We start from the raw sequence: 24,519 nt of genomic DNA, 5'->3' as shown, positions 1-24,519 counted from the left end.
ACTTTTAAACAGCGCGTCTAAAATTAACTGCGCGTGTGAAAATTAATTAGACCTGGCGTGCCTGACGCGCAGTTAATAAATGGACTGCAAAGGGTTAAACATTATTGGGACACTGATAGTAACTAAAAATAACTGGTTTTGCTTTTATTGCTGTTCATGTATATCTAGATTTAGATATTTCTATAACAAGCTCAGGGATGGAAATAAGACTCCTATTGCATAGCAGTTTCACCCATTCCATGTTTTACACAAGTTTGATTAGCCACAGCGTATAGGTAACAAGCTCAGGTCTGTCTTATTAGACCCATCGTGAAACCAGTCTTATTTCCATTCCTGAAGCTTATCAGTAAATGGCTTTTTTGGAATAAGAGGAAGGGTGATCACACCATATCCACTTTTCAAACTAGAAACATTGAGACGCACTGCAGTGGGAGTGCCAGGAGTCTCTAACCCAACCCCCCCCCCCCCCCCCCCCTCCCCTCTCCAGACACCTGGAGGAGCCCATGCAGACCCTGGAGGCCATGCTGCGGCCCAAGGTGACCACCCTGCCGGGGCACATCCAGGCTGTGTACGTGCAGAACGCCGTCAAGCTGTTCGCCACTGTGCTGGCTCGCCAGGAGGGGGCAGGAGATAGGCAGGCCGCGCAGGAGACCACAGAGCTGCTCATTGAGAAACTGCCACAGTTCGTACAGAGCTCAGACCTGGAGGTGCAGGAGAGGGTAAGAGACAGAGAGGGCTTCAGAGCGCCATGACCTGGGCATGCACTTCTGTGCACCTTTTCTTTTTTTGGGGGGGAGGGTTGGCAGGATTTGGAGGAGAAAAAAGGTTCCTCTTAGAACTGATATGAACTTTTTTTTCACTTTTTTTTTTTGTGTATATTGGGATTTCTGATGGAGTCTATACAAATATATTTGTGGTGTCGGTTCTGCAGCGCGGCGCTCACTGTGTCTGTCTGTCTGTGTGTCCCTGCAGGCATCCTGCATCCTGCAGCTCATCAAGTACATCCAGAAGCTGCAGGCGAAGGAGGTGAGCGTGTCCGAGGAGGTGAGCGCGCTCTTCTCTGGGGAGCTCAACCCCGTGGCCCCCAAAGCGCAGAAGAAGGTGCCCATCCCAGACGGGTAAGCAAGGACTTCACTCCGCTCAACCCCATTCCACGGCTTGAAACTCACGCCAGCCCTGCTCACCCAAGTCCTGGGCTTCAGAACTCCCCTCAGAAGTCTGTTCTTGAAATGATCAGGAGCCAGGCGTTTGAGCAGGGTTAGAAACTTGCACTAGCCCCGCTGCTGCACCCAGTCCTGGGTTTCAGAACTCTCCTTCTTTATTGAAATGATCAGGTGCCCATGAGTTTGAACGTCCTGGTAAATTTGCTTTGAATTAACTGCACTTCTTATCACAGCTTGAATAAGTCACACTTGAGTCTTACTGAGGTTTAGCATACTGTTACATCTTTTATTCTCACATATTCTGTGTCATCAGTGAGCTGCTGCTTTTCTGATGCTGTTGCTTCTTGTCCTGGTTCTGACCCATCTACCCACCCCCACCTGCAGGCTGGATCTGGACTCGTGGATCAATAAGCCCCTCCGTGAGATCGAATCCGAGGACGAGAAACCCAGAGCCATCTTCCACGAGGAGGAGCCACAGCACAGCCGACCCAGACTGCCTGAGATAGACGAGAAGGAGCTGGCCAAGGTAACGCCCCCTCGGACACGCCCCCCCCCCCCCCTAGACAAGAACACAGATCAGGATAACCCAGCGTGCACCACAACCACTGCTACACCCCTTTGCAGTCTCACACTCACACGTGTACGCATCCCTGATCTCCACGTTTCATTCCCCTCTCCCACTCTCTGACCCGCTCTGCTCCTCTCCTCTCGTTCCAGCGCCGTGAAGTCCGGAAGCAGGAGCAGGCCAGCAACCCGTTCTACATCAAGAGCTCCCCGTCCCCGCAGAAGGTAAAGTGTGCAGACCGAGGCCGGGCTTTCCAAGCCGTTTATTAAAGCAATCCATCACAGCGCAGGGGCCGCGTTCGGAAAACGCAGCAGACATGATGTTTCTGGTAGTTTTATTTCGATGATAGTTGGGGTGAGGATCCCCAAAATCCGTAGAAGCTGGACGGAGTCCTCCAGAACTACGTTCTTTGTTTCACAGAACCAAGCTGATCCCAGTTCTTAGGACCATTAAATTCCGGCGCTGTGCTCAGTACCTGCTGCTTGAAATGGATGCCACTGTTAAAAAAAACAGTTTGAATATTCTCAAGACCTGTTCGCTTTTAGAGAGCATCTACTGTTTCGCTTACCTCTTTATGACAATGCAATCATTCTGTCTGATGTCTCTCTCTCTCTCTCTTTTTCTGTTCAGTGCTATCAGGAGACGGCCAATGTTGATCACATCCCTGTTGTGCAGATTGACCTCACGGTGCCCTTGAAAGTGCCAGGTGAATGCAGCCTCCAGTCCTCCAGAGGTCTCTGTAACCCTGCAGTGCAGCCTCCAGTCGTCCAGAGGTCTCTGTAACCCTGCAGTGTAGCCTCCAGTCCTCCAGAGGTCTCTGTAACCCTGCAGTGTAGCTTCCAGTCCTCCAGAGGTCTCTGTAACCCTGCAGTGCAGCCTCCAGTCCTCCAGAGGTCTCTGTAACCCTGCAGTGCAGCTTCCAGTCCTGCAGAGGTCTCTGTAACCCTGCAGTGCAACCTCCAGTCTTCCAGAGGTTTCTGTAACCCTGCAGTGTAGCCTGCAGTGCTCCAGAGGATTGAGGCAAAGTCAAGGTAGCGAGTGTTGCATGAGCAGACCACAGTAACCTCCTGCACCTAATCAGGAAGGTTCATGTCATTAAATGGGCCCCCTGTTCTAGATTGTTGCCCTGCAGTGTAGCCCAGTCTTAACTGTGCAGTACCTCCTCCAGCCCCTTAGGTGTCCCTCTAACGCCCCCCTCTGTCCCCTGTGTGCTGGCAGGCATGCCCATGTCAGACCAGTACGTGAAGCTGGAGGAGGATAGACGGCAGAAGCAGAAACAGGACAAGAAGAAAGACAAGAAGAAGAAGAAAGAGAAAGAGAAGAAGCGAGGGAAGGGGCGGCGCCTGGACTCTGCGCACACAGAGAGCGAGGAGGACATCGCGCCGGCACAGAGTGTGGACATCATGACGGAGGAGATGCCTGAGGTGAGGGGTAAGGGAGAGGTAACTCTCAATCCAGGCCTGGATAACGGTAAACAGGACAGGAGCTTCATATTTGTAATTCTTCTTTTTTTTCTACTGAGTTGGTGGTTTTAACGCTGTGTGTTTGTCCGCCCCTGTGTTTCAGAACGCACTGCCGAGCGACGAGGACGATAAAGACCCCAACGACCCCTACAGGGCCCTGGATATCGATCTGGACAAGTAGGTGCCGAGCCCCACTCGCTGCGTAACGCTGCTGCAGCAACAAATCCAGCTCTCACAGCGCCACCAAGCCCAGGCAATACTAATCATAATCAACACCCCCAGTGCATCGCAGTCTGAGCCAGTCCAGGCTTTCCTGTGAGCCTTCATTGAAAATGACCTGTACTAGAGGTCTGTGGTGTGTCTCCACTTAAACTGCTGTGCAATGTAAGCCTTTCTTTTATACCTGATCCATAACTTTATAGAACCCAAATACAATTCTAAGCTAAAACGAGATGAAAGCAAGTCAGGTTTAGCTAGTGCCATCTATAGTGTGCTTGACTTTTGTAGTTGTACCTTAAATAATACCTTAAATTGTATTTACACTACAAACTAAAATACCTTACATTTTGTCACTAACTTAAGTCTGCAGTATGATTGTAACTGACACAGTGCTTTGACGTGTGGAACACTCTGTATCAGTGTTGTATAGGAACTGGATTTGTAACTGAAGAACAACATGACTGTTTGCTTATGGCCTCTGCATGTCTGTCTGTCTGTCTGTCTGTCTGCGTCACTGTCTACAGTTGAATCCTGAAACACACTGGTTTGCTGTATCCTGCCCTACCTGTCGTTTTAACCCCTACCCCTATTGTCATGTTTTTATTACAATCAAAAGAAATGGCCTGCATCGTTTTCAGTAACTAAAAACAGAAAACTCTATGTTCATACCACCAGCAAAACACCTTCTGTATTGTGTTTCAAAATCTAAAGCAGGTTAAGCAAACCAACGTGTTTGTGGCTTGACAGACAGTCGGACGCGTTTTCTTCTCCCCACCCCAGGGGGAGAGCTGGCGGCATGTTTGTGTTTATGTTGCAGCTGATCTGTTTATTTTCCCTCTTCTCACCCGTTCACCGTGTCTCTGCTCTCCTTACCATCTCTATCTCTTTCTGTCTGTGTGTGTCTGTCTTGCTCTCTCTCTCTCTCTCTCTGTCGCTCTCTCTCTCTCTCTCTCTCTCTCTCTCTGTCTCTTCCATGCACTCTTCTGCTGTTCAGTTTGGGGTCAGGAGGTGGAGTCTGGCGGTAAGTGCTGCAAAGGGTCCACACACACCTCCTTGTCAATTATCCTGTTGAGGTCCACAAAAAATTGAGCAGTTCAAACAGTTTCTTCTTAAAATCCATTTGAGAGTGACTCGAGGATCACGAGGAATCGGACAGTTTGGAGCACAAGATCCAACCTGTCAGTAAATTTTAAACCCTGTTTTGTGCACCTCCATTACAAAACGAATCATTTGTATTTGTGGGACGCACGTGTCCCTTGTACCGTAAAGGGTTAACCCCATCCTGGTCTGTACGATCCCTGGGTACTGTGTCTCGGCGCACATGTATTTGCACCAGTCTGTTTAGTTAATAACCTGCAGGAATGTGAGACGCAGTTTGGAAACCTTGGATGAATTGACCTGCCCAGCATACCTTATATTAATGTCCTTCCCATGTATTGGCAAAATCATTACATTTAAATCAGTAGGACGTTCTATTTTAGCCTGTGCATTTCGTTTTGGTTTTATCCGCAGTGGTGTGGCTATTTATCCACCTAGGGGACTGAAGGATACGCCTGGGCTCAGCAGTGCAGCACAGTGAACCCGATGCACTCTCATGTGTGCGTGTAAGATAATATCCGAACGAGAGGAGGACTTACCACTCCATCAGTGCTTGTCCAGTTCCTACTCCAGTCTTACAGGATCGCAGTGATCGAAGTCTTTAAAATCTTAAAAGTAGCTGACAAAGCTAACCCTAACCAAATACTTTGACCAGAGGACACAGTTCCCTGTTTTTGGGATCAGTCAGATACTAGGAACCGGACAAGCAGATCTTAAGTTCTTCTGTTCTAAGACGGTGCTGAACAGTGGCGTGGCTGAGAGCTGCAGCCCGGAGTGTTTGTTAATCCCCCCCCCCCCCCCCCCATGCTCATGTTTTGGTTTGGCCCCACAGGCCCCTGGTGGACAGTGACAAGCTCCCAGTGCGGACCCACAGGCCTACGGAGATGCTGAAATCCCCCGACCCCGTGGCGGGAGTGGAGGAGCAGGGCGAGAAGAAGAGCAGCAAGAAAATCAAGAAGGACAAGGAGAAGAAGGACAAGGAGAGGAAGGTACAAGGGGAGAGGAGAGGACGCCATGTGTGGGGGCTGAGTAATGCTTGTGCAACATTAATCTTAACCTTTATTCCGGGGGGTCGCATATCCGACCCCCTGTGGACTGGGGGGACAAACTGATTTAAACATGGGGACATTGTTTGTGCTTTAAAAGTAAGCAAACGTGAACGAGATTAATTAGGCTTCAAATACACAGTGTTGCTTTGTGGTTTGCTGTGTGCCGTCTCAGCGGGTCCTCTGACGGTCGCGTTTTCTTCCTCCGTTTGCAGAAAAGCAAAGAGGAGAAGAAGAGAAAGAAGCACAGGAAGTCTGCTTCGGGGAAGGAAGTGGAAGAGGAGGGACAAGTTGAAAAGCTCGCCCCTCCAGCAGCGGAAAGCGAGAGCACAGCCCCGCCCGCAGCCCCACCCACGGAGGTAAAACCAGGAAACAGGCACCGAGATCGGGGGGGTGGGGAGGGACTGGGATAGTACAGGGAGGGAGGGAGGGGGGTGGACACGGTGCTACTGGAAGTGAGTAAAAGGATTAAACACATGCGAATGATAACCTGTTTTTGTTGTGTGGTTTGTGTAGAAGCCTGGTCTTATCCATTCCCTGTACTGTACAGTCCTCCTGTCTTGTTTGTGATCCCAGTGCAGATCTCACAGCCCCGCCGCTCCCTGCCTCTTTATGGCCAGAAATGCCTTCCTGCCTCACCTCCCCTCCTTCTCTCGTTTTGCAGGACTCTGATTTGGATTTCTGGCTTTCCAGCGCTCCAGTGCCCTCTCAGTCCCAGGTTGGAATCGTGTTTCTGTGCCATAATCTGTGCCATAATCTGTGCCATACTGCATGCAACCACATCCCCATTTCTCCATGCAATTCTCTTTTCTCTCATTGGAACTCACACTGTCAGTATGGTGGTTTACTGGCGTTATCCCGACAGTTAGTTATATAGGATTTATGACCTGTTCTCTGTGAAACCCACTTGGTCACGCTTTTAAGTATCTCTAGAGAACCGCTTGTGCAATTGTGCTAAAACTTGGTAAGGACATTCCGTAGCGCAAATTATTGACAGTTTCAGAATCTGGGGTGTATGAAGGCGCCTGTCCTTTTGTTCGTCCCTCTCCTTCTCTACCTACATGCGTACAATACTGATGGATCTGATTCGTTTTTTGCAGTCGTAGCAGCAGGGGTGTGTGTGTGTGTGTGTGTGTGTGTGTGTGTGTGTGTGTGTGTGTGTGTGTGTGTGTAGCCAACACACTTGTTCAGCCAGATCTAGTCTGACCTGCAGCACCGTCTATCAACAGCATGTGTGAGATTGGGTGTGTCGTCGCCCCCTAGTGGGCTTGGATTAACACTGCTGTCTTTGCTGTTTGATTTGTTGCAGTCTCTTCAGGTGGTGCAGGGACTTCACTGCTCATTCATTTTCATGTTTAATTGCTGGTTTGATGGTGTCTTTTGCTCACGTGGGATTCTGGTTTCTGTTCCCGCAGCCCGAGCTAGTAGATCCTGCCCCCTCGTCCGAGCCAGAGGAGCCCAAAGACGAGGAGGAGAGGGAGGTGAGCGTGAGTACCCCGTCCCCGATCATCCAGACATCATTTCCCTCTGATACTTACAGAATATCGTAGAGGGTGACCCAGGGATGGAAATAAGACTCCCGTTGCATAGCAGTTACACCCGTTCCAGGTTTTACTACAAGCTTGATTAGCCTCATAGTAAAACCAGGAATGGATCAAACTGTTATGCAATGGGAGTCGTATTTCTGTCCCTGAGGTGCTGTACAATACAATTTGATAATTATCTGCTTTTATTTTCCGCAGCACCCTATAAAATATACTTCAAATATGAATTATCAGACAGAAATGAGTCGTATTAAGATTAGCTATACTGTCTGTCTCTCTGAAATGTTCCTTGTATCTTGATAGGGTTTGTAAACATGTTAATACCAGGATCTGCTACTGTTAAAGATATTGAGCAGATGGCGTGTTCTGGTTTGCTGTTCTGTTTGCTGAGAGCCTTGCAGGGACGTCATTGCATCACAGTCGTTGAGTATCTGGGAATAGTAAAGATTAGAACCGAAGTGTCACTGTCTGTGCTTCAAATATTAAAAAATAATAATAATTAAAGAGACGCCAAGGAATCGTTGTAAACCTGAACTTTGACCCCACGTGTTGGGATTTTTCACTTTTTGTTACTCGTTTTTTATAATAATGCACGTCGATCTCTGTCCTGTTTTAAACTCCAGAAATCTTCGAAACACAAGAAGAAGAAACACAGGAAGGAGAAGGAGGAGAAATCGAAGAAGAAGAAGAAGCACCAGGATGAGGGCGCGGCCGAGTCTGTGCAGAACGGGACGCTGGAGGAAGAGGAGGAGCCCCTGCCGGTCCGTATTCCCCCTGCCGGTCCATATTTCCCTGCACACCTGCTCTTTATTCCAGTCTCCTCTACTGGTCTGTACAGCAGGTCGTTAATCCTCAATGCCCTCGAAAGCACTGCTGGGCCCGACGTACCCGTGCTCCTTCCTTCGATTCCCACAGCTGGTCTGCACACCACATCCGTGATCGCAGTCCTTTGCAGTTTTATTTTAAAAGTTGCTGCACATACTGTGAAAGCAGTTGACCTGGCGCCCTGAGATGCTACACTTTAGGAACCCAGCAAACATGATGACGCTTTTGCATGCTCACCTCGCTATTCACATTTTTTAATGTCGCGCCCCTCTGTTAATAAGTATTTTTTTTTTTTGTGTCCTACATGTGTGTTTTTGACAAGGTGCTGACACGCAGCTGTTTTTTCTTCTTTTTCAGCCTATGTCCAACTACAGCCTTCTTGCTGAGAACTCGGACATTAAAATGGTGAGTACAGGGCACAGCCGGGAGCTCGGCTGGTTTAGATAAATCACCTGCCTACCGCCTTCCTACTTCCCTACCCACACGTTTCTCAGAATTAGAATTCGGATTAGAATGCATTAAGTCTCTTAACCCTTAAACCTCTCTAAATCTGGCACTATTGAGTGTTTAATAGGGAAGGATGATGTCTCAGAAATGGCAGAGTTCTTGTCCTATATCATATAAGTCATATCATCATGTCATTTCATATTTTTTTGTTTCTTAAGTTGATAAAGGAACAAGGACCGGTACCTGGAAAGGTTTGTGTGCTGTTTGTAAAATGCATGCAGGGGGGGGGGGGGGGTGTGGTGCAATAAGGATTAGCAGGGGCCTATAAAACTATTCTTTTTTGGTAGCCAATCGGGGCCTGCTCTTGCAACCACCTGGCCTTTGTGAAAAGGGGGGCTGATTGGTTTCTTGCCAGCAGGAGTGGGTTGCGATTGGTTGGTTTTCTTTTAGCCATACCTACCCTGTAACGTGATTGGTTTGATCCATGAAGGCTTGCGATGGGATTGGTGTAGCTGGCTAGAGTTACCTGATTGGTTTATCCTCCAGTGGTGTGAATAGCGATCAGTTTGTTTCTTCTGCAGGCATGTTAAGAGTGTGTTTTGGTTGGTGTCTCTTTTTTGTGATGTGACTGGTTAGACTCCTAAGCGCTCGTTTTGTGTGGTTTGTCCCACAAACGTGTGCGATGTGATTGGCCTGTCCTCGCCAGTCATGTGATGTGATTTGGCCTGTCCTCGCCAGTCATGTGATGTGATTGGTTCTCTGCAGGTGTGTGATATCCAGGGGAACCTGCAGGACGGCAGTCAGGTGGTGGTGTCGGTCATCTTCGAGAACAAGGGCAGCAGCTTCCTCAAGTCCATGGAGTTCAACGTGATGGACTCTCTCAACACCAAGCTGGTGCGGCCCGAAGGAGCCAGTGTGCATGACGGCATTGCTGTGCCCTTCCAACTGCCCCCGGGTAAGAGGGGGAACCCGGGGGGGTGGGGGGGTACCAGTATACTTCCCTGTGTTTGTTCTAGTGTTCAATTTAAACCCAATAAAAGTAATTCTAATAAGAATATAATACAAGCGAGGTAGGAGTGTAACAACAGTTCTAGATTAGATGCATCTTCCAAGAAATTAAGAGATTGTCATTGAATTGATGGCTTTTATTCCACTCTGTGCGGTATGTGGGTGTGCTGTACTGTAGGTAAGAGCAGTGTGTGTTTCTCCTCTCAGGCGTCTCGAACGAGGCCCGGTTTGTGTTCACCGTCCAGAGCATCATCATGCCTCAGAAACTGAAAGGAACCCTGACCTTCATCGTGAAGGTAAGCGTAGCAGCACAGCTGCAACGCTGCGGGTCTTAGTGATCACTCTGTCGCTAAACCAGAAATCGGCAGCAAAAACCATTACTAATCTAGAGACAGTCCACACTGTTAGCATGTCCACAACAGTGTTCTGCTGTGTTGTAAACCATTCAAAATGTCATAACTTGTATTCTGTTTTAAATAGTACAGATCTACACTCTCCAGGCAAACCAACAAATACTATGGAGACACAGAGAGTACTTGTTTTTTTGTTTTTTAAACAGACAGAAGACGGATCATCTCATGAAAAACTTGATTTCAAACTGCTGTTCACATGCACGTCGTACCTGATCACAACGCCCTGTTACAGGTTGGTAGTGGTGTGCATATCTGCTCCTCCGTGCCATTGAAAGAGCACATCTGTAAAAAAATCTATAGTGTGTTTTGAACAATGTTTCATATATATATATTATTTCCCTCCCTCCCTCCCTCCCTCCCTCCCCAGCGATGCTTTTGCTAAGTTGTTGGAGTCTGGTGAGCTGAAGATGAACTCTTTGAAACTGGAAGGAATAACCATGCCCTTCCACCACCTGCTTGCAAAGATCTGCTTCCACCACCACTTCTCAGGTACGAGCTGCAGGGAGCACGAGGAAGGCTGGAGTGAAAGGTTTCCTTTAGCGTGGACTCGTTTATAAGAGTTACGGACGCAGGTCAGTTTCCTCGCTTGCTTTGCTGTTCTCGCTCATGAAAGGGAGATTGAAGCGTGGTTTGTTTTCCCGTTTGCAGTGGTGGAGCGGATCGACTCGTGCTCATCGATGTACAGCCGCTCTATCCAGGGGCATCACGTGTGTCTTCTAGTGAAAACGGTAAGCGTCAATCAGCGACTCACCCGCGCTGTCCTGCCAACTGGGAGCCTGATTCCAAACATCGTTACTGCAGGGTGGCTGTGTTCCGTTGAATTTCCTAGGACTTACCTTTTATTTTATTTTAACAAGCAGTGTTTTGCAACCAGAAAAGCCAGCAGGAGCTGCCCTCTAGGGTGAATTTCCATGGAATGCATAGTAAATCTGAAATGAAATAGTCTTGCATTGCAAACGTACTGCTGTGTAAAGAGCTAGGCTGGTTTCACAGACTAACCTGGGATTACATTGTGTTAACCAAGGTCTGTGAAACCAGCCATAGGGGTAACGGCTATATTTACCATGGGTTACATTCCCATACTTTTATAGGATCTTGAAATGATCTGTGCCCTATGACTGTGTCAGCAGTATTGACTGAAGTTTTTGTGGCTAAGAGCACTGACTGTTGCAGATCAGTGACATATACAATATCTATATCTGGTACTAACTGTCTGATACAAATTTGTTTTCAGATGGCTCTATCACATCAATACCAGGGTCTGCAATGTAAAAATATATATATGCATGTTTTTATTTCTTGCAGGGGGACAAGAGTGTGTCCATTGATGCAAAATGTGACGAGTCGACCCTCCTCAGTAACGTGCTGGATGAAATCAAGCTGACATTTGCTGGGACATGCTGATTGTCTTTTTGAATTCTGCAACTGTAAAAAAAAAAAAAATAATAATAATAATCAAAGAAAAAGGCACTAAAACAAGAAGAGCCCTGCTCCCACTCTCCCCTGCGCATGTACTGTAGCGGCACGCGCTTCACTTTATATCCACAGTCCTTTGCAGTTTCAGCATTCTCAATTTGTATGTTTTAAGAAGAGTTTTTTGTTTGTTGGTTTGTTTTTTCATGCTTTTCTCTGGATGTCAAACCTTTTCCAACCCAGGGTATTTTTTAGTTTGTATTTTGTCATCCCCAGATTTTCTTTCTTTCTTTCTTTCTTTCTTTCTTTCCTGCCCTTGTATCCATATCTGTAACACTCCCAAGCAAGCAACACAGAAATCTAAGCAATGCCTGTCCTATATTATTTAAAAACCAGGAAATAATCCCTTGGTGGTATTTTTGATAGATTGACAATTCCTTTAATAAAGTGCATCTTGCTTGAATAGATACGGATCTCTTTTTAAATCCTTATTTTTTGCAGACAAACTGGCATACACACTGCCTGTTCTCTGAGCTGTATGTCCCTGTAAACTATATAACTGGAATGCTGTACTGGGATTACAGAGGAACAGGGATAGCCTTAAGATACCCAACTGCCCCTTACTGTAAATAGCCAGCCAAGAATTGTTAGGGTTTTCATTCGGCATCGTAAGGGGTCATATCTATAGGAAAAAACGGTTTTGTGAATGGCTGGTTTTAATTAAATGGATTCAGGTGGCCTCTGTAGACAAACACTGGTTAACGTCAAGCGATCTCGTCCTGGGGGGTTCTGTGGACTGGATGGGATTTCTGAAGATGTTAATTAGTGTCCACCCATCCTGTTTTTTTTATTTAAAGAGTTCTGTATGGAGGGTGGCACGTTGTTAGACGCTCCCTGGGGAAGCGGGTCTGGGTTGGGAAGTCCCCCTCCAGGACGGCCCGCTCAGTAGTGACTGTGACACTGCTAGCTGGAGTCAGGCAGGTTTAGGCGCCCAGCATGGTCCCATTCCGAAAGTATTCTTGTGGTAGATTGTATGATTATGATGGTGTGCATTCAAACCTGCCTTAAACACCTGACCTATAAGTCCTGTGTCATTGATTTGTAGTGGAAGAACGCTTCCTGGTTGTTCGTGTCTGATTTCTCTTGAACCTAATTGTACCTCCCTAGCACAGTGCTTTTAGATATTAAGACATGCTCACTGTCTTTGAATTCCACAACTGGAAGCAGATTCAGTTGGGTGTGTATGAATCGCTTCTTTCACCGCTGCAGTAGAAAGGTGTGGATGAAACAGATCTTGTACTAAGATCACTGAACAATCGCATTACCATTGTAAAAAAAATAGCAAAAGGACACGTTCCTATTTCTGTTTTGCAGTAAAGCTCTGTCGTTGATGCCTTCAGCAGAGCTCTGTCTGCTCCGCTGGCAGTTGCTGTTGAGTGTTGTGTTTCCTTGTGTGTGGGGTTAGGGAGAGTGGGGTGGGTGTGTCTGTGCGTGTCAGAGAAGGGAGATTCAGTCAGCTCTGTGGATAAACGTCTCTTGAAATGAACTACATATTAAAGCAAACAAACACAAATGTCTTAAATCGTGTCTATGCCGGTTATTCGTAGTGATGTTCTGTCGATTGGATACGCCTCTCATTTTAGCCTGTAGAGTTTGTTTTTTTTCCTCTATTCCAGAACCCTGTGTGGTGATTCTATACATTTTGAACTGTATGATGTGTTATTATATAATTCGTAATAAAATAATTAATTTGCTATCCACATTCCCTTTACGATAATAAAACATGACAAGCTGCTGTATTTTATTTTGTTTTGTGTCGAGATGAACCAATAAAAATATAAGAAATGATTCAACCATCCAGGTGTCTCTGCTTTCAGCCTTTTTTAATTTAATTTTATTTTTGTAAGAGATTTGTAATGTGTTACTATTCCAGGACTGGGTCTAGAAACACCCACTGCACTACAGAGGCTGAAGGGTAATGCTTATAGATTGAATTATTTCAATGAATAGAAACCAGGTACAGGGGAGTCTTCTCTTATAATGGTCCTGAAAGTGTGAAGTTCTGATAAAGCCATTTTCTCTCCATGTTTAGCTAAACTGCTTATTCCGAAATGTTAAATAAAATGGAATTAAAAGATATTCCAGAGCCATCCATATTTAAGTAGGCTATTTTTTTTTACCTTATAAAAATATTATATTGATAAAGTGATAATGGAGACCAGATTAACTGAGTATGAATGTTTGTCCCATGTTAAAATACTAAGCTTTTCCAGGACATTTTTGCCGATTCAGAATGGAATTTCCTTTGTTCTGTATATTGCATTTAAATCGCTTTGTTTAGCTCTTAAAGGTTTTATTTAGAATATATATAAATAAAATTGAATGCATATGTAAATCCATTAATGAAAGACAAACAGTCTTTGAATTAGTTACTCCAAACAGAAGTCATTTTTTTGTATATATATTTTTTATTAATATTAGTTTAAAAGAACCAGTGACAGTTAAATCCAGTAAGACCAATTCAGACAGATATTTACACCACGACAAGCTAGTATCAGAAAGAAGAAAAAGAAAATCTTGTACAGCAAGCAATGTCTATGTTCAACTATGACACGAGCACAGGGTTTGTGCAGACCCTCAAACGAAATGAGATAAAACACAACTCAAAAACACAGATGGGAAGGAAGTCAATTATACAGAACAGAGGATCCCAAGGAAGTACAGAACCTGCTTCTACTTGTGCAGCACGTTATAGTTATTGCATTTGATTTGATCAGAGCTCAGAACTTCTTACTGGCTGGAACGAACGTGCAGTCTTTGCTGCTTTTAGCGCATGCTTCTTTAACTCGAGTAGCTGCAGGGGTGCAAGCAAGACTCCCGTAGCAGAGCAGTTTGAGCCATTCCAGGTTTTACTAATTACCCACACCGGAGCTTAAATTAGGATAAACCATCAGGATCAATTTAAGCTCAAGGTAAAACCCGGAACTGTTCAAACTGGACTGAAGACGTCCCCGTCTCCACTCACAACACTATAGTTTATTCATTGCAAACACAGGACGTTCCTGTCCGTGTTCACCAGTGCCTGCAGTACATGAAATGAACAGGAGGAGGCAGTGTGTGTGTGTTATAAAACACTAGTGTTCTCTTCAATGCTACTTCAAGCTAAATACAGACAACGTGGCTCATAGTTTCAGAGTTTACTCCAGTCTTTAACTCCTATTCTTTTTTTTTTTTTTTTTTAAACAGACATCCGAGTCAAATAATCCGAGGTCTCTTCAAGCATCTCAAGTCGTTTGTTTTTTGTTTTTGTACATTGCTGTTGAATTTTCTTCTAATCAAAGAAATAGGAGTGAACACTTTGAAAATATGGCCTTTGTTCTTGTGAATTTTAATAAACACTCAATTCACTGGACATGAATCCTGGACTGATTCTCTCAATCACCAATACAATAGGAGCCCCCCTATCCTGAAGTCACGACACTTTATAATAATCAAGGCAACTGCCAGCAGTTTGCCAAATGCCTCCGGTATATAGAGAGTTAAAGTGCAACACTTCTTGCTCTCAGATTTCAAAATGTTCTGATAGTTGAATTTGACATGACTGTGTCGTGCACTTAGTACCTGAACCATTGCTTCAGTCATCTGAACATTTAAGAAAACGAAATACTTAAATAAACAAACAAACAAACAGCATTCTGCAACGGTGTGGAAAGTGTAAATAAAAATGACACTGCAGCTCAAAACAGACAGATCTGCTGATGAAAACAGCTACAAATAATAATAATAATAGATTAAACAAAAAACACACACATGCACATCAAAATTCTTACTGTCTCCAAACTGATTCATATGAAACCAAAGCAGAAGAATGACTGACTCTCATCCTGAACCGAGAATACTGACACCTGTTTTATAGGCCGTGGCTGAATAACACCCACAGCTGTTTTTTTCCATCTTTACACAGCTGGGACGGTGAAGCGTTTTCAATGAGATGCACAGAAATTAAAATAATAATAATTAAATACAATAATGAGAATCCCGTTTTGAAATCTGGCTTCAGAAAACATCTATTTAAAAGCAGAAAAAAAAAACACACACACTATTGAAATGTGTAGCCAGAATAACACAGATTTGCAACCGGATTTACAACAGGAACCAGAATAACACAACAGGTCAGCGCTTACACAACATCAAACAATCCCTTCTGTAGTTTTTTACATTCTTTATTTGTTCAGTAAAAGCAGGAGGGGTCCCAGTGACTGTCAGGAAGAGAGTGACCTCGGAATACTCAAAGAGCCACCTGCATCCATCACAACAATGGGAATAAGGCTCGGAATGGGAACAATTTAATAAAACCGCGCAGCAAAATGAATGGGTTGTCAAGTGAATCAGGAATAAATGGTTCTGAAAGTTCCGAGCGGTGCCGGGATACCGATATATTTGCATAGGTTGGAACACTTGTTAGCGAATCAGATTGCTCCCTCTAGTCTTGCCATTTTATAAGGAGTAGTAAAAGTTATGCTTTTATAAAACAAGGGCAGTATTCAATATTGGATTAATGGGACTCAAGTTGTTTCTAATATATATATATATATATATATATAAAATAAAAATAAAAAGCTACCGGCAGGTTTGTTTTTCCTTTTTTTCATTTATTTTTAAAAGTGACATTAGTGTCTATCTTTCACACGGCTCCTTCTGCTAATCAGTTTTCGCTAAACAAAATAATAATAGTAATAATAATAACAATACTACAAAATAAATAAAACAGTAGCATAAATCCATGCATTTAAAGTAACGTCAGGGATAGAAACTAGAATCCCGCTTCCCCGTGGTGCAGTAATGTGAAACTGGCAGCATTGTTAAAAAAAAATAAAATGTGCAATATTGTCAATGTGCTGATTGTGATAAATAGAGATATATATCTGTAGAAAAATCGCTCAAATATTTTAAATAAAATATTTAAGACTTTTGCTGTTGAGTTGAGGTATTGTTTAAAAAAAAAAACAAAAAAAAAAAAACACACACATCATAATTTATGACACCTGAAACTGCTTTTCGATTTCTAAATCCTTGCAGAGATTTGTAACTTAGTTAAGAAACAGAGAAGGAATACGCTTTACCCTAATATAAGGACTACGATAACAGGAGAAGCTATAAGCTTACCTGGAAATCTGCATTGAGGAAATGTGCATATATATATGTAACTTACTGCATTCAGCATCAGACCCTGAGACACTGGAGGTTCTACGTAAATGAGAGGAATGTCGAAACAGGCACATCACAAACCCTTCTAACCTGCCTAACTGAGCCTTGGATAAGCGGATTCAGTACAAACAAAACCATGGGCAGAATGTGGGGCCAGTCCAGTCTACAGTACAGGGGGGCGGTTGTACCCTGGCCAGCATGCATATTTTTAGTATTCAGTATTAACATTTGTATTCCCCAGACTGCAGGCGGGGGATGCTGTTCAAGCTCTGACCACTAGGTAGTGCACTCTGACCGTGTGGCTGTAAGTTTATCCACAGCCTTAGATGCTCAATTAGCAGCACTAAAAAAAAAGAAACGTTGGTCTTGTGTTCTAATGCTAGAATGTTAACAAAATTAAAACAAATCTCGTCAGAAGGCGGTTGGCTGAACAGGTTCACGTATTTAAATTTGAATAGCTGTTCATTCCCCTCTGTTTGGTTCCAAATGGACCGGCCCCTCACTCAGGCTTACTGCACAGCCTCACTCAAGGCTCAGTTTCTGTTGAAGAGACTGCAGGGCCATCCCCACCCCCACAACCCTTTGATCTGGAATGACCCAATAGCTTGACCAAAGGGGTGGAACTCTACCAGTCTCAGTGACGTCTATCCCAGCGAGACAGTGGGGATAAGCCAGTGCCAATAATTCGACTACAAATTTAACAAAAGTCAGCACAGCGCCCGAGATTGCAAGACAACGCCACTTCCTTTTTTTTTTTCAAATTTTAAAACTACTTTCTCACATGCAGAAAAACATTTTAACCAAACTGGGAGCGCAGAGGCGGATCGTGAATTTGCATCTGTTATTCACCGGATTTCTACACTGTGGAGTCCCACCGAAACCCCAGGGTAAGAGAGAGCCCTGCATTCATATTTACAAGCGGTTTTAGATCATCAAAATTGCAGATCTCGGTTTGAACCAGATCGGACAACACAAACCTTAAGCTCTGGTCAACCATACCCTGCTAATCTAAGAGGATGCGCTCTGCAAGGGCAATTTCTGCTACCAGAGCTCACTTGTATGTCCCACATACCGGGGATAAGAAAGGGGTTTTACTAATAAACTTTACAGGGGGTTTGCCAGACACTCCGCCCCACACACACAGTGTTGCTCGAAAGGGGATAATGCAGTTCAAACACGCTGCTGCTTCTTTTAAAATGTGTTTTCCAGGTGGATCATGGGTGATGTTCTTGAAGGGCTCCAGTCTGCTATGTGTGGGGGCTGGGTCCTGCCTATAGGAAGGCGGTGGGGCTGGGCAGGGACCCCGTGGGGGACATGCTGCGGCTGCCGGCCCGGGGGATCATGCTGGGGTGGAAGTGGGGGTGGCGGCGGGCGTGCTTGATCAGGTGGTCACTCCGCATGAATCGTTTCTCGCACAGCGGGCACGAGAACTTCTTCTCCCCGGTGTGGGTGCGCGTGTGTCGGGCGAGCTCGTCCGAACGGGCAAACTTCTTGGCACAGGCCGGCCAGGTGCACGGGAAAGGACGTTCTCCTAAAAAATAAAATAAAATAAATACAGAAACATACTAAACTTACTAGAAAATACAAGAACAGTGATCACATGTCAAATAAATGGGGAATTGAACTGTGATCAATCAATTACATGGCATCATTCTAATTGTAATGAATTCTGAATTGCTCAATTCCAGTTGCAACTGCCCCAGCTCTGGTTCACACACTGCAGTGCCTATGGCTGCAGTTGCTTCGTGTCTAACTGCATGCAGTCTCTGTACTGGAGCCCCAGAGCCGTGAAGAACCTCCAGTATTCTTTATACAATGTCTCAAAGATGGGAGATCTACAAGAAGGACGAGTTACAAAAACAACGTGGCTTTGTTTCAAGATTCATGTCCGAGCATTACGATAAATACAGACCATGGATGAAATTATAAAATACAGTTCTTTTTATAGAACAAACAATAGCTACAGATGTCCCCCTGTATTGCAGAGACAGACCCCGTCCATCTGCCTGCCTCCTGTCCCCCCTCTCCCAGCAGCTCAGAGACTGGGATGAGAGGGATGAGAGGGATGAGAGGGTGCTTCCTCTAAGCTCCTGTCCAGAGACACAGCGATAAGCCCTGGCTGTGAAAGAGGCACATGTTCACTGTCGGAGATGCCAGTCTGCAACAGATAGCCGTGCCCTTCTTACGGACAACAATGGCTCATCTGTCTTCGACTGATTTTCAATTACCTCCCCCACACACAGTATAATCTGAAGGCAACACATGGATTTATGTCGCAGAATTAATGTTGGGAGTTTTAATTATTATTTTTTTTAACTAGATTTGTGTTTTGATCCCTGTTCGTTATCATCCTCTCTCTCTTCTATTTGTTCTCTCTCGAATGATTTGCAATTAACCCATTCGACGGCTGACCCGCTTCACTGGCCCCCAGCTTCCTTTACAAAGCTTTGCAGGCCTCTCTCCCAGGCTGCGTGTAGTCCACTGCTGCTAGCCCTTTGAGAAGTGACGGTCCGTTAGGTTTACAACCCCCTAAATAGAAAAGCGCTGAGATGCGAGAGTCAATTCACTGGTCTGCGTCAAATGTGTAGGAGTAGAACACTTTTTTTTTAAATGAATAAAAACAGAGGTTTAATTAGATATTTGACTACCCATTTGTATTTTTAAAAGACAGTGTTCTTGTGAGAGAAACAGCACTGTACCATTTTAACAACGACACAAACTCTGCGCCCCGGGAGGAACCTGTTTGACCAGCCATGCTGGGAACTATTGTAACGGATACAACCGTGAAGCTACACCGCAGAGAGAGCAGCTTACTGCGTGACAGAAATGGAGGGAGGGAGGGAGGGGGAGGAGAGGGAAAGCCAAAAAGAAAGAAAGAGGGGAGTGAGACAGAAATTCGATAGGTCAGTTAGGACAAGGGTTGTCAACTGGCCCCATAACTCCGGGGCACTAAGACAGGTCAGGTTTTGTTTTTTTAAAAACTCACCTCTGGGTCGATTTTAAAATCAACAAGTGGGTGTGAACTTTTAATTGCGGTGGCGATTCTATCCGGAGAGCATATTAACAACATGTATTAAAATCGTATTGCTTGCAATGTTATAATATGGTGCACGATATCTAATCATAACAGTGCAATTCCTCCGTCACAGAGAATGTTGCACTCACCCGCATGCTTTCTTTTTAACCGTGTGTTTAAGTTTCTGTTTGTTTAAGATGTCTTCCTGCTTCACACAGTCCCGCCACACTCAGACACACACAGCAAATCAGCGAGCTGTATCGGTCTGATTGATGGACACGATCCTCACAGGAAGTAATTCCGCGTCCCCGGACAAGTGTGTGCTTTTAGTAACTAGTTAGCAAAACAATTCACTTCTTTAGCAACACCTCGCACTCACTTTACACGTTCAGTAAAATTAATTTGCCGTTTACAGAGACGAGTTGAAAAAACCTGACCCGTCTTAAAGTGTCCCCGGAATTATGGGGCGAGCTGGCAAGCCAGTTAGGACACGTGGACACAAAATTGGAAGTCTTTTTTTTTCCTGTGCAAGGGCCAGTCACACGGTTTTCAGTCTTTCGGGTTTTGTGTGTGTAATTCAGATAGAGAATTAGAGAGCGAGCACAATACACACATTTGACTGGAGACTCGATCCCCTAATATATCTCCTGCATAGAAACTATTTTGCAGCTGGATCGGGGTTGGGATGGTGATGCAAACCCTGCACACTGGTTTTCGGGTTCAAAACAATGAGTTCAGTGACGATCCCTATTGCATAGCGGTTTGATCCATTCCTGGTTTTACTCTCTGAGCTTGTTACCGATACACTGTGTCTAATCAAGCTGGCAGTAAAACCTGGAATGGGTGAAGCTGCTATGGAACAGGAGTCTCACTTCCATCCCTGTGCGTGCAAACGTAGTAATTGTACAAACAGCTGGGGCGTCTGTTTTAAATTAGAGAAGCTTCCTAAATGCACTTTGAATAGGAAACAAGTCCAGGAAAGTCCAGAAAATAAAAAGATAACCGCGTCCGACACGCTGTCGTGATTCAAGCAACTGGAAACGCACACGGCAGCAGCGCGTGAGCCCTATACAGTAAATATGTAAATATATTGCGATTTAAAATTGACTTTTTTACTGCTAAACCTCTCTAAAAACAAATCAGCATAAACTGCAGACTTGATTTAGTGAGCGGAAATGGGATCTAAAAATAAAATAATAAAATAAAAACTGTGCTTAACAAAACACTAATTAAATTGAGATGTTTTGTGAATAGGGACCTGGCCCATCTTTCAACGAAAAGTAACGATTTGTGGAAATGCGGTTTGGCGAACATTGATACTGAACAGGACGGTACATATATAAAACTAGCCCAGAGATTACATTTTTTTCTTTAATATGTACAATAAGCATATTTGTAGGTTGGGGCCTTTTTTTTCCTCCTAGCACACAGGCATATTTTAAAATATCCCCACCGTGTTATAATGTCCACATTAGTTTCGGCATAAAGTTAAAGCTAGTTATATAGGCGCGTACAAAAAAGAACGGATAACTTGACTTCATAATAATACATCAGAAAGCGAGACCGGTTCATAATTGAAAAGTCACTTAAAAACAATAGCTTTACTATTAGGACTACTGGCTGTACACGGCCTCAGCACGCGTCTACCAGAAGAGGGCGTGTCCAAACGTGCTGGCAGCGGGCCAGGGCTTTCAAATGCTAGTTATCATGCATTTATATATATATATATATATAATGCATGATATATATATATATAATGCATGATTATATATATAATGCATGATTATATATATATATATACACACACACACACATATATACATACATATATATACACACACACACATATAGTGTACTGGTTATATTTCTGTGTTTTATGCGTTTGTCGTCCCGTCCAGTCCCCTATACACGTGTGCTGCTCGTATATATCACAGCACATCGTATATATATCTACAGAAAAAGTCTGCCCATGCTGGGGATTGCGACAAGGGCGGGCAGGAAAGACGCCCAGCAAGTACAGAAGCAACGTGTGTACCGCATTGTGCTGTACTCAGCAACATGGCAGCCTGGGGATTGCAGGACAGAAACCACTTGTGGATTGTCCTTTATCGTGTACAATATCATTATTAATAACCTATTGTATGTAAAGCCGCCTGCGTATTTTTAATAATGGCTTATTACAGTACTGCCTGAATTACAGCAATGCGCTGCTGGGTTCTTTATTGATTATGTTATTAGGACAGTACATTAGATAATAGTACTGTTGATAACGTAGAATTTAAAAGTATTAAAAATGAATGCTGTTCCTTTAAAAGCAATTTCCTAAGAAAGTGTGTTCACACGTATATACTGTCAGGAGATACTGAATGATGAAACAGAAGCAACGTGTAAAGTAATAATAATAATATATTATTATTATTATTATTATTATTATTATTATTATTAATATTGAATAATAATAATATAGATCGTCAAATTGTATAACTTAAGCGCCAATACTAATATGTTCAATTTAAGTGCAGTTTTTTTAAAACATTTTTCCTCCTTTCTGGTCAGCGTGTCTTTTGTTCTAAGAGTTTATACCAGTTGTCTTTGTTCACTTTGTATTGTACTATAATGCTTTGAATGATCCCCTCCCCCGTCTCTTTTCCGTTAGAAAGAAAGAAAGAAAGAAAGAAAGAAAGAAAGAATTAATATTTAAATGACCCGTAATTTCATTATAAAACCAAACCTACAATGTCGTAAAACATTATCCACAATAGGAACATTTTCTTCAAAAACACAGCGAAATAAAATAGTGTAATTAGTACTGTACCGCCGTAACTAGAAACGCAGTACGGTTGGTCTAACTGCAAATGAGAAAGACAGCGACTATATTAATTTAAAACGAATGTTATTACCCGTGAAATGGAGGTAGGCGAATACAATATAACAACGCACGATTCTGCGTACCTGTGTGTGTCCTGATGTGCGCTTTCAGGTGAGACGATTTGCCGTAAACCTTGTCACATCCTTCAAAGGTGCACTGGTGTCGTTTCATTGGCGATCTCGTATCTGATCGCCCGTCTCCCCTCTGGCCAGGGGTCGGGGTCGGGGTCGGGGTCGTGGAATCAGACAGCGTGGTGTACCCGCTCTCCCCGCAGGAGAAAGTGTCCGGGTCCCCCAAAGACGAGTTACTGCTCTCCGACAAGGCAGACATGGGTCGGAACTTGCTGTGGAGGTCGGTTAGGATCCCGGCCACGGCGAGCATGCTGGCACCTTCTTTCAGCGTGTCTCTAACTTCTTTGTCCTCGCTTGAACTTTCGAGCTCTGTCTGTTGGCGGTGGCTGGTGACGGGAGAGGGGGTATGCACCACAGCGCCGCTGGATATAGACACCAGGCACTCCGCGGCTAAATAATCCGAGTACGCGAAAGCAGACATTATTCCTGGACTTCCACCAAACACCTTTTAAAAATATATATATATCGAGGTGCTGTGTGTGTATCTCTCTCTCTCTGCTTTAGATTAAACCCGAAACCAGTAGCAGCAGCGCTAAGAAGGGCAGTTTTTCTTTGTGTCGACTGAAAAGCCGATGGTGCCCACGCCCACTCGCTCCTCCCGGGGGCAGATTGCGCCATGACGCGAGTGACGCGTCCGGGCGGAGGCGAGGAGAGGAGAGGAGAGGCTGGGTACTCTTAAGCGGTTTGACCCGATATCTTCATAACAGACGCAGGGATGTTACATAAGGACGTGCGGGGGGTGGATTGTTAACACGAGTGCAAGTTTGGAGAATGATGTTTGTTTTACAAAAGCAATCTAAAAAGGTAACAAAGACACCACCGGCCCTCTGTGTGTTTTTTTTAAAATTTATTTAGATTTCAACAATGATGTATAATTTAACAATGTAATATCATTCGCTCATTGGCTGTATGGGTATTACGTTTGTTTTAGCGTTAATACTGTTTCTTCACAAAAGGAAACACACGTGGATATTACACGCAGCGCCCTTCCTATGTTTCATACAGGGATTACTGGAAGCGCACAGAAACCGTGGGTGCGCCCCAATCACACACGTGACACTCACACGCACACACACAACAATACGGTCCCTGAGGGGCACACAAAGGCAAATTTGAGTTTTAAGGAAGAACGAATGAAAGGAACAGAAAGTCAGACAACATCGACGACACTTTATTAAGAGATGAAGGCACTATCAATCCATTAGATTTCTTGTCTTACAGGTTGTGCAGTGACACGACATCGAGGGGGTACGCACTGCATTTCAGTGTACCAGATATGCTTTACATGTAGCTTTGCATCGTGTATCCGGCTTCAATCCGGGTTACATAAGATCTGTATGAGGAAACTAAAACCGACACACCGAGATAAACCAAGCGTCTTTTTTTTATGATTGAAACCTGCCCCGCCCCTCCCCTTCAATTATGTATAGACGATGACGATATATTAACAACCACCTCCCCCCCACACCCCACCCCCCAAAATGAAACTATGATTAAATTCACACAAAAAAATACTTTGTTCAGACTGAGAAGGAACAACATTTTCTAGCCATGGGGGTGGGTGGTGGGACGGTCTTCCAAGTTTTACAACTGGAGATGGGGTAGCAACTGGAAGCCAATTGACTTGTTGACCCCCCCCCCCCCAAAGGTCAATTAAGGGTATCTAAGTAGGCATTTGCTGCATTTTAAAGTTGACCAACCCATCACATTATATTTACATTCTGGGGTGCTTGCTGCTAGCTGTAACACAATCACATGTGTGTTTCCACTTACGCAAAACGAAAGGGGGTGTCCTCACTTTGCAAAGAAGCCCAAGCTTAGAAAAAACCTTTTTGAATCACTTTTTCTTTTTCAGGAAACTTGAAATACAGCCCTTTAAATTTCCCCTGCATTGCAGTTGTTTTGCAAAATACTCCTAACAGATATGCAACAGCTAGCACCATTATATACTGATATACTGCATGATGAAATCTGCAGCATGTTTTTGTAAGGGCATCTTCATTTTGAGAATGAAAATGAAGATGCATGTGTTGCTGGAGACTCCTGCAGCTGTTGCTGACCCCTTTCCGTCAGACCCCCTCTTCCTCAGAC

The 24,519-nt window shown here is 44.3% G+C and overlaps 2 protein-coding genes across 6 annotated transcripts in view; one reads left to right on the top strand and one right to left on the bottom strand.

The window, feature by feature from the left end:
• LOC117401416 (AP-3 complex subunit delta-1) overlaps positions 1–13,062 on the top strand; it is a 28,634-nt gene extending 15,572 nt beyond the window's left edge. Inside the window, exons 15-34 of one of the 5 annotated variants that reach the window (XM_059014123.1) lie at positions 488–719; positions 973–1,118; positions 1,548–1,689; positions 1,881–1,952; positions 2,359–2,434; positions 2,947–3,152; positions 3,295–3,368; positions 5,341–5,497; positions 5,770–5,913; positions 6,219–6,272; positions 6,970–7,035; positions 7,722–7,859; positions 8,281–8,328; positions 8,589–8,621; positions 9,136–9,325; positions 9,586–9,674; positions 9,938–10,023; positions 10,159–10,280; positions 10,440–10,519; positions 11,097–13,062. In XM_059014123.1, the coding sequence (XP_058870106.1) occupies positions 488–719; positions 973–1,118; positions 1,548–1,689; positions 1,881–1,952; positions 2,359–2,434; positions 2,947–3,152; positions 3,295–3,368; positions 5,341–5,497; positions 5,770–5,913; positions 6,219–6,272; positions 6,970–7,035; positions 7,722–7,859; positions 8,281–8,328; positions 8,589–8,621; positions 9,136–9,325; positions 9,586–9,674; positions 9,938–10,023; positions 10,159–10,280; positions 10,440–10,519; positions 11,097–11,195 (2,254 nt within the window). In that variant the 3' untranslated portion in view covers positions 11,196–13,062. Of the gene's footprint in view, positions 1–487; positions 720–972; positions 1,119–1,547; positions 1,690–1,880; positions 1,953–2,358; positions 2,435–2,946; positions 3,153–3,294; positions 3,369–5,340; positions 5,498–5,769; positions 5,914–6,218; positions 6,273–6,969; positions 7,042–7,721; positions 7,860–8,280; positions 8,329–8,588; positions 8,622–9,135; positions 9,326–9,585; positions 9,675–9,937; positions 10,024–10,158; positions 10,281–10,439; positions 10,520–11,096 lie in introns of all 5 variants that reach the window. The other 4 variants (XM_059014122.1, XM_059014127.1, XM_059014126.1 and 1 more) reach the window with 4 other exon arrangements.
• A 1,361-nt stretch (positions 13,063–14,423) lies between these two features.
• Positions 14,424–23,215, bottom strand: LOC117428830 (Krueppel-like factor 9). The gene is made up of 2 exons (XM_034047788.3): positions 22,381–23,215; positions 14,424–17,943 (listed from the first exon to the last, which is right to left on the bottom strand). Exons 1-2 carry the CDS (start codon positions 22,847–22,849, stop codon positions 17,684–17,686), a joined length of 729 nt encoding a protein of 242 aa, XP_033903679.2. The 5' UTR covers positions 22,850–23,215; the 3' UTR covers positions 14,424–17,683.
• Positions 23,216–24,519: the final 1,304 nt, after the last annotated feature.

Source organism: Acipenser ruthenus, chromosome 47 (assembly GCF_902713425.1).
Source record: "Acipenser ruthenus chromosome 47, fAciRut3.2 maternal haplotype, whole genome shotgun sequence".
NCBI classification, from domain to species: domain Eukaryota; kingdom Metazoa; phylum Chordata; class Actinopteri; order Acipenseriformes; family Acipenseridae; genus Acipenser; species Acipenser ruthenus.
This window is presented reverse-complemented; position numbering and strand designations above follow the sequence as displayed.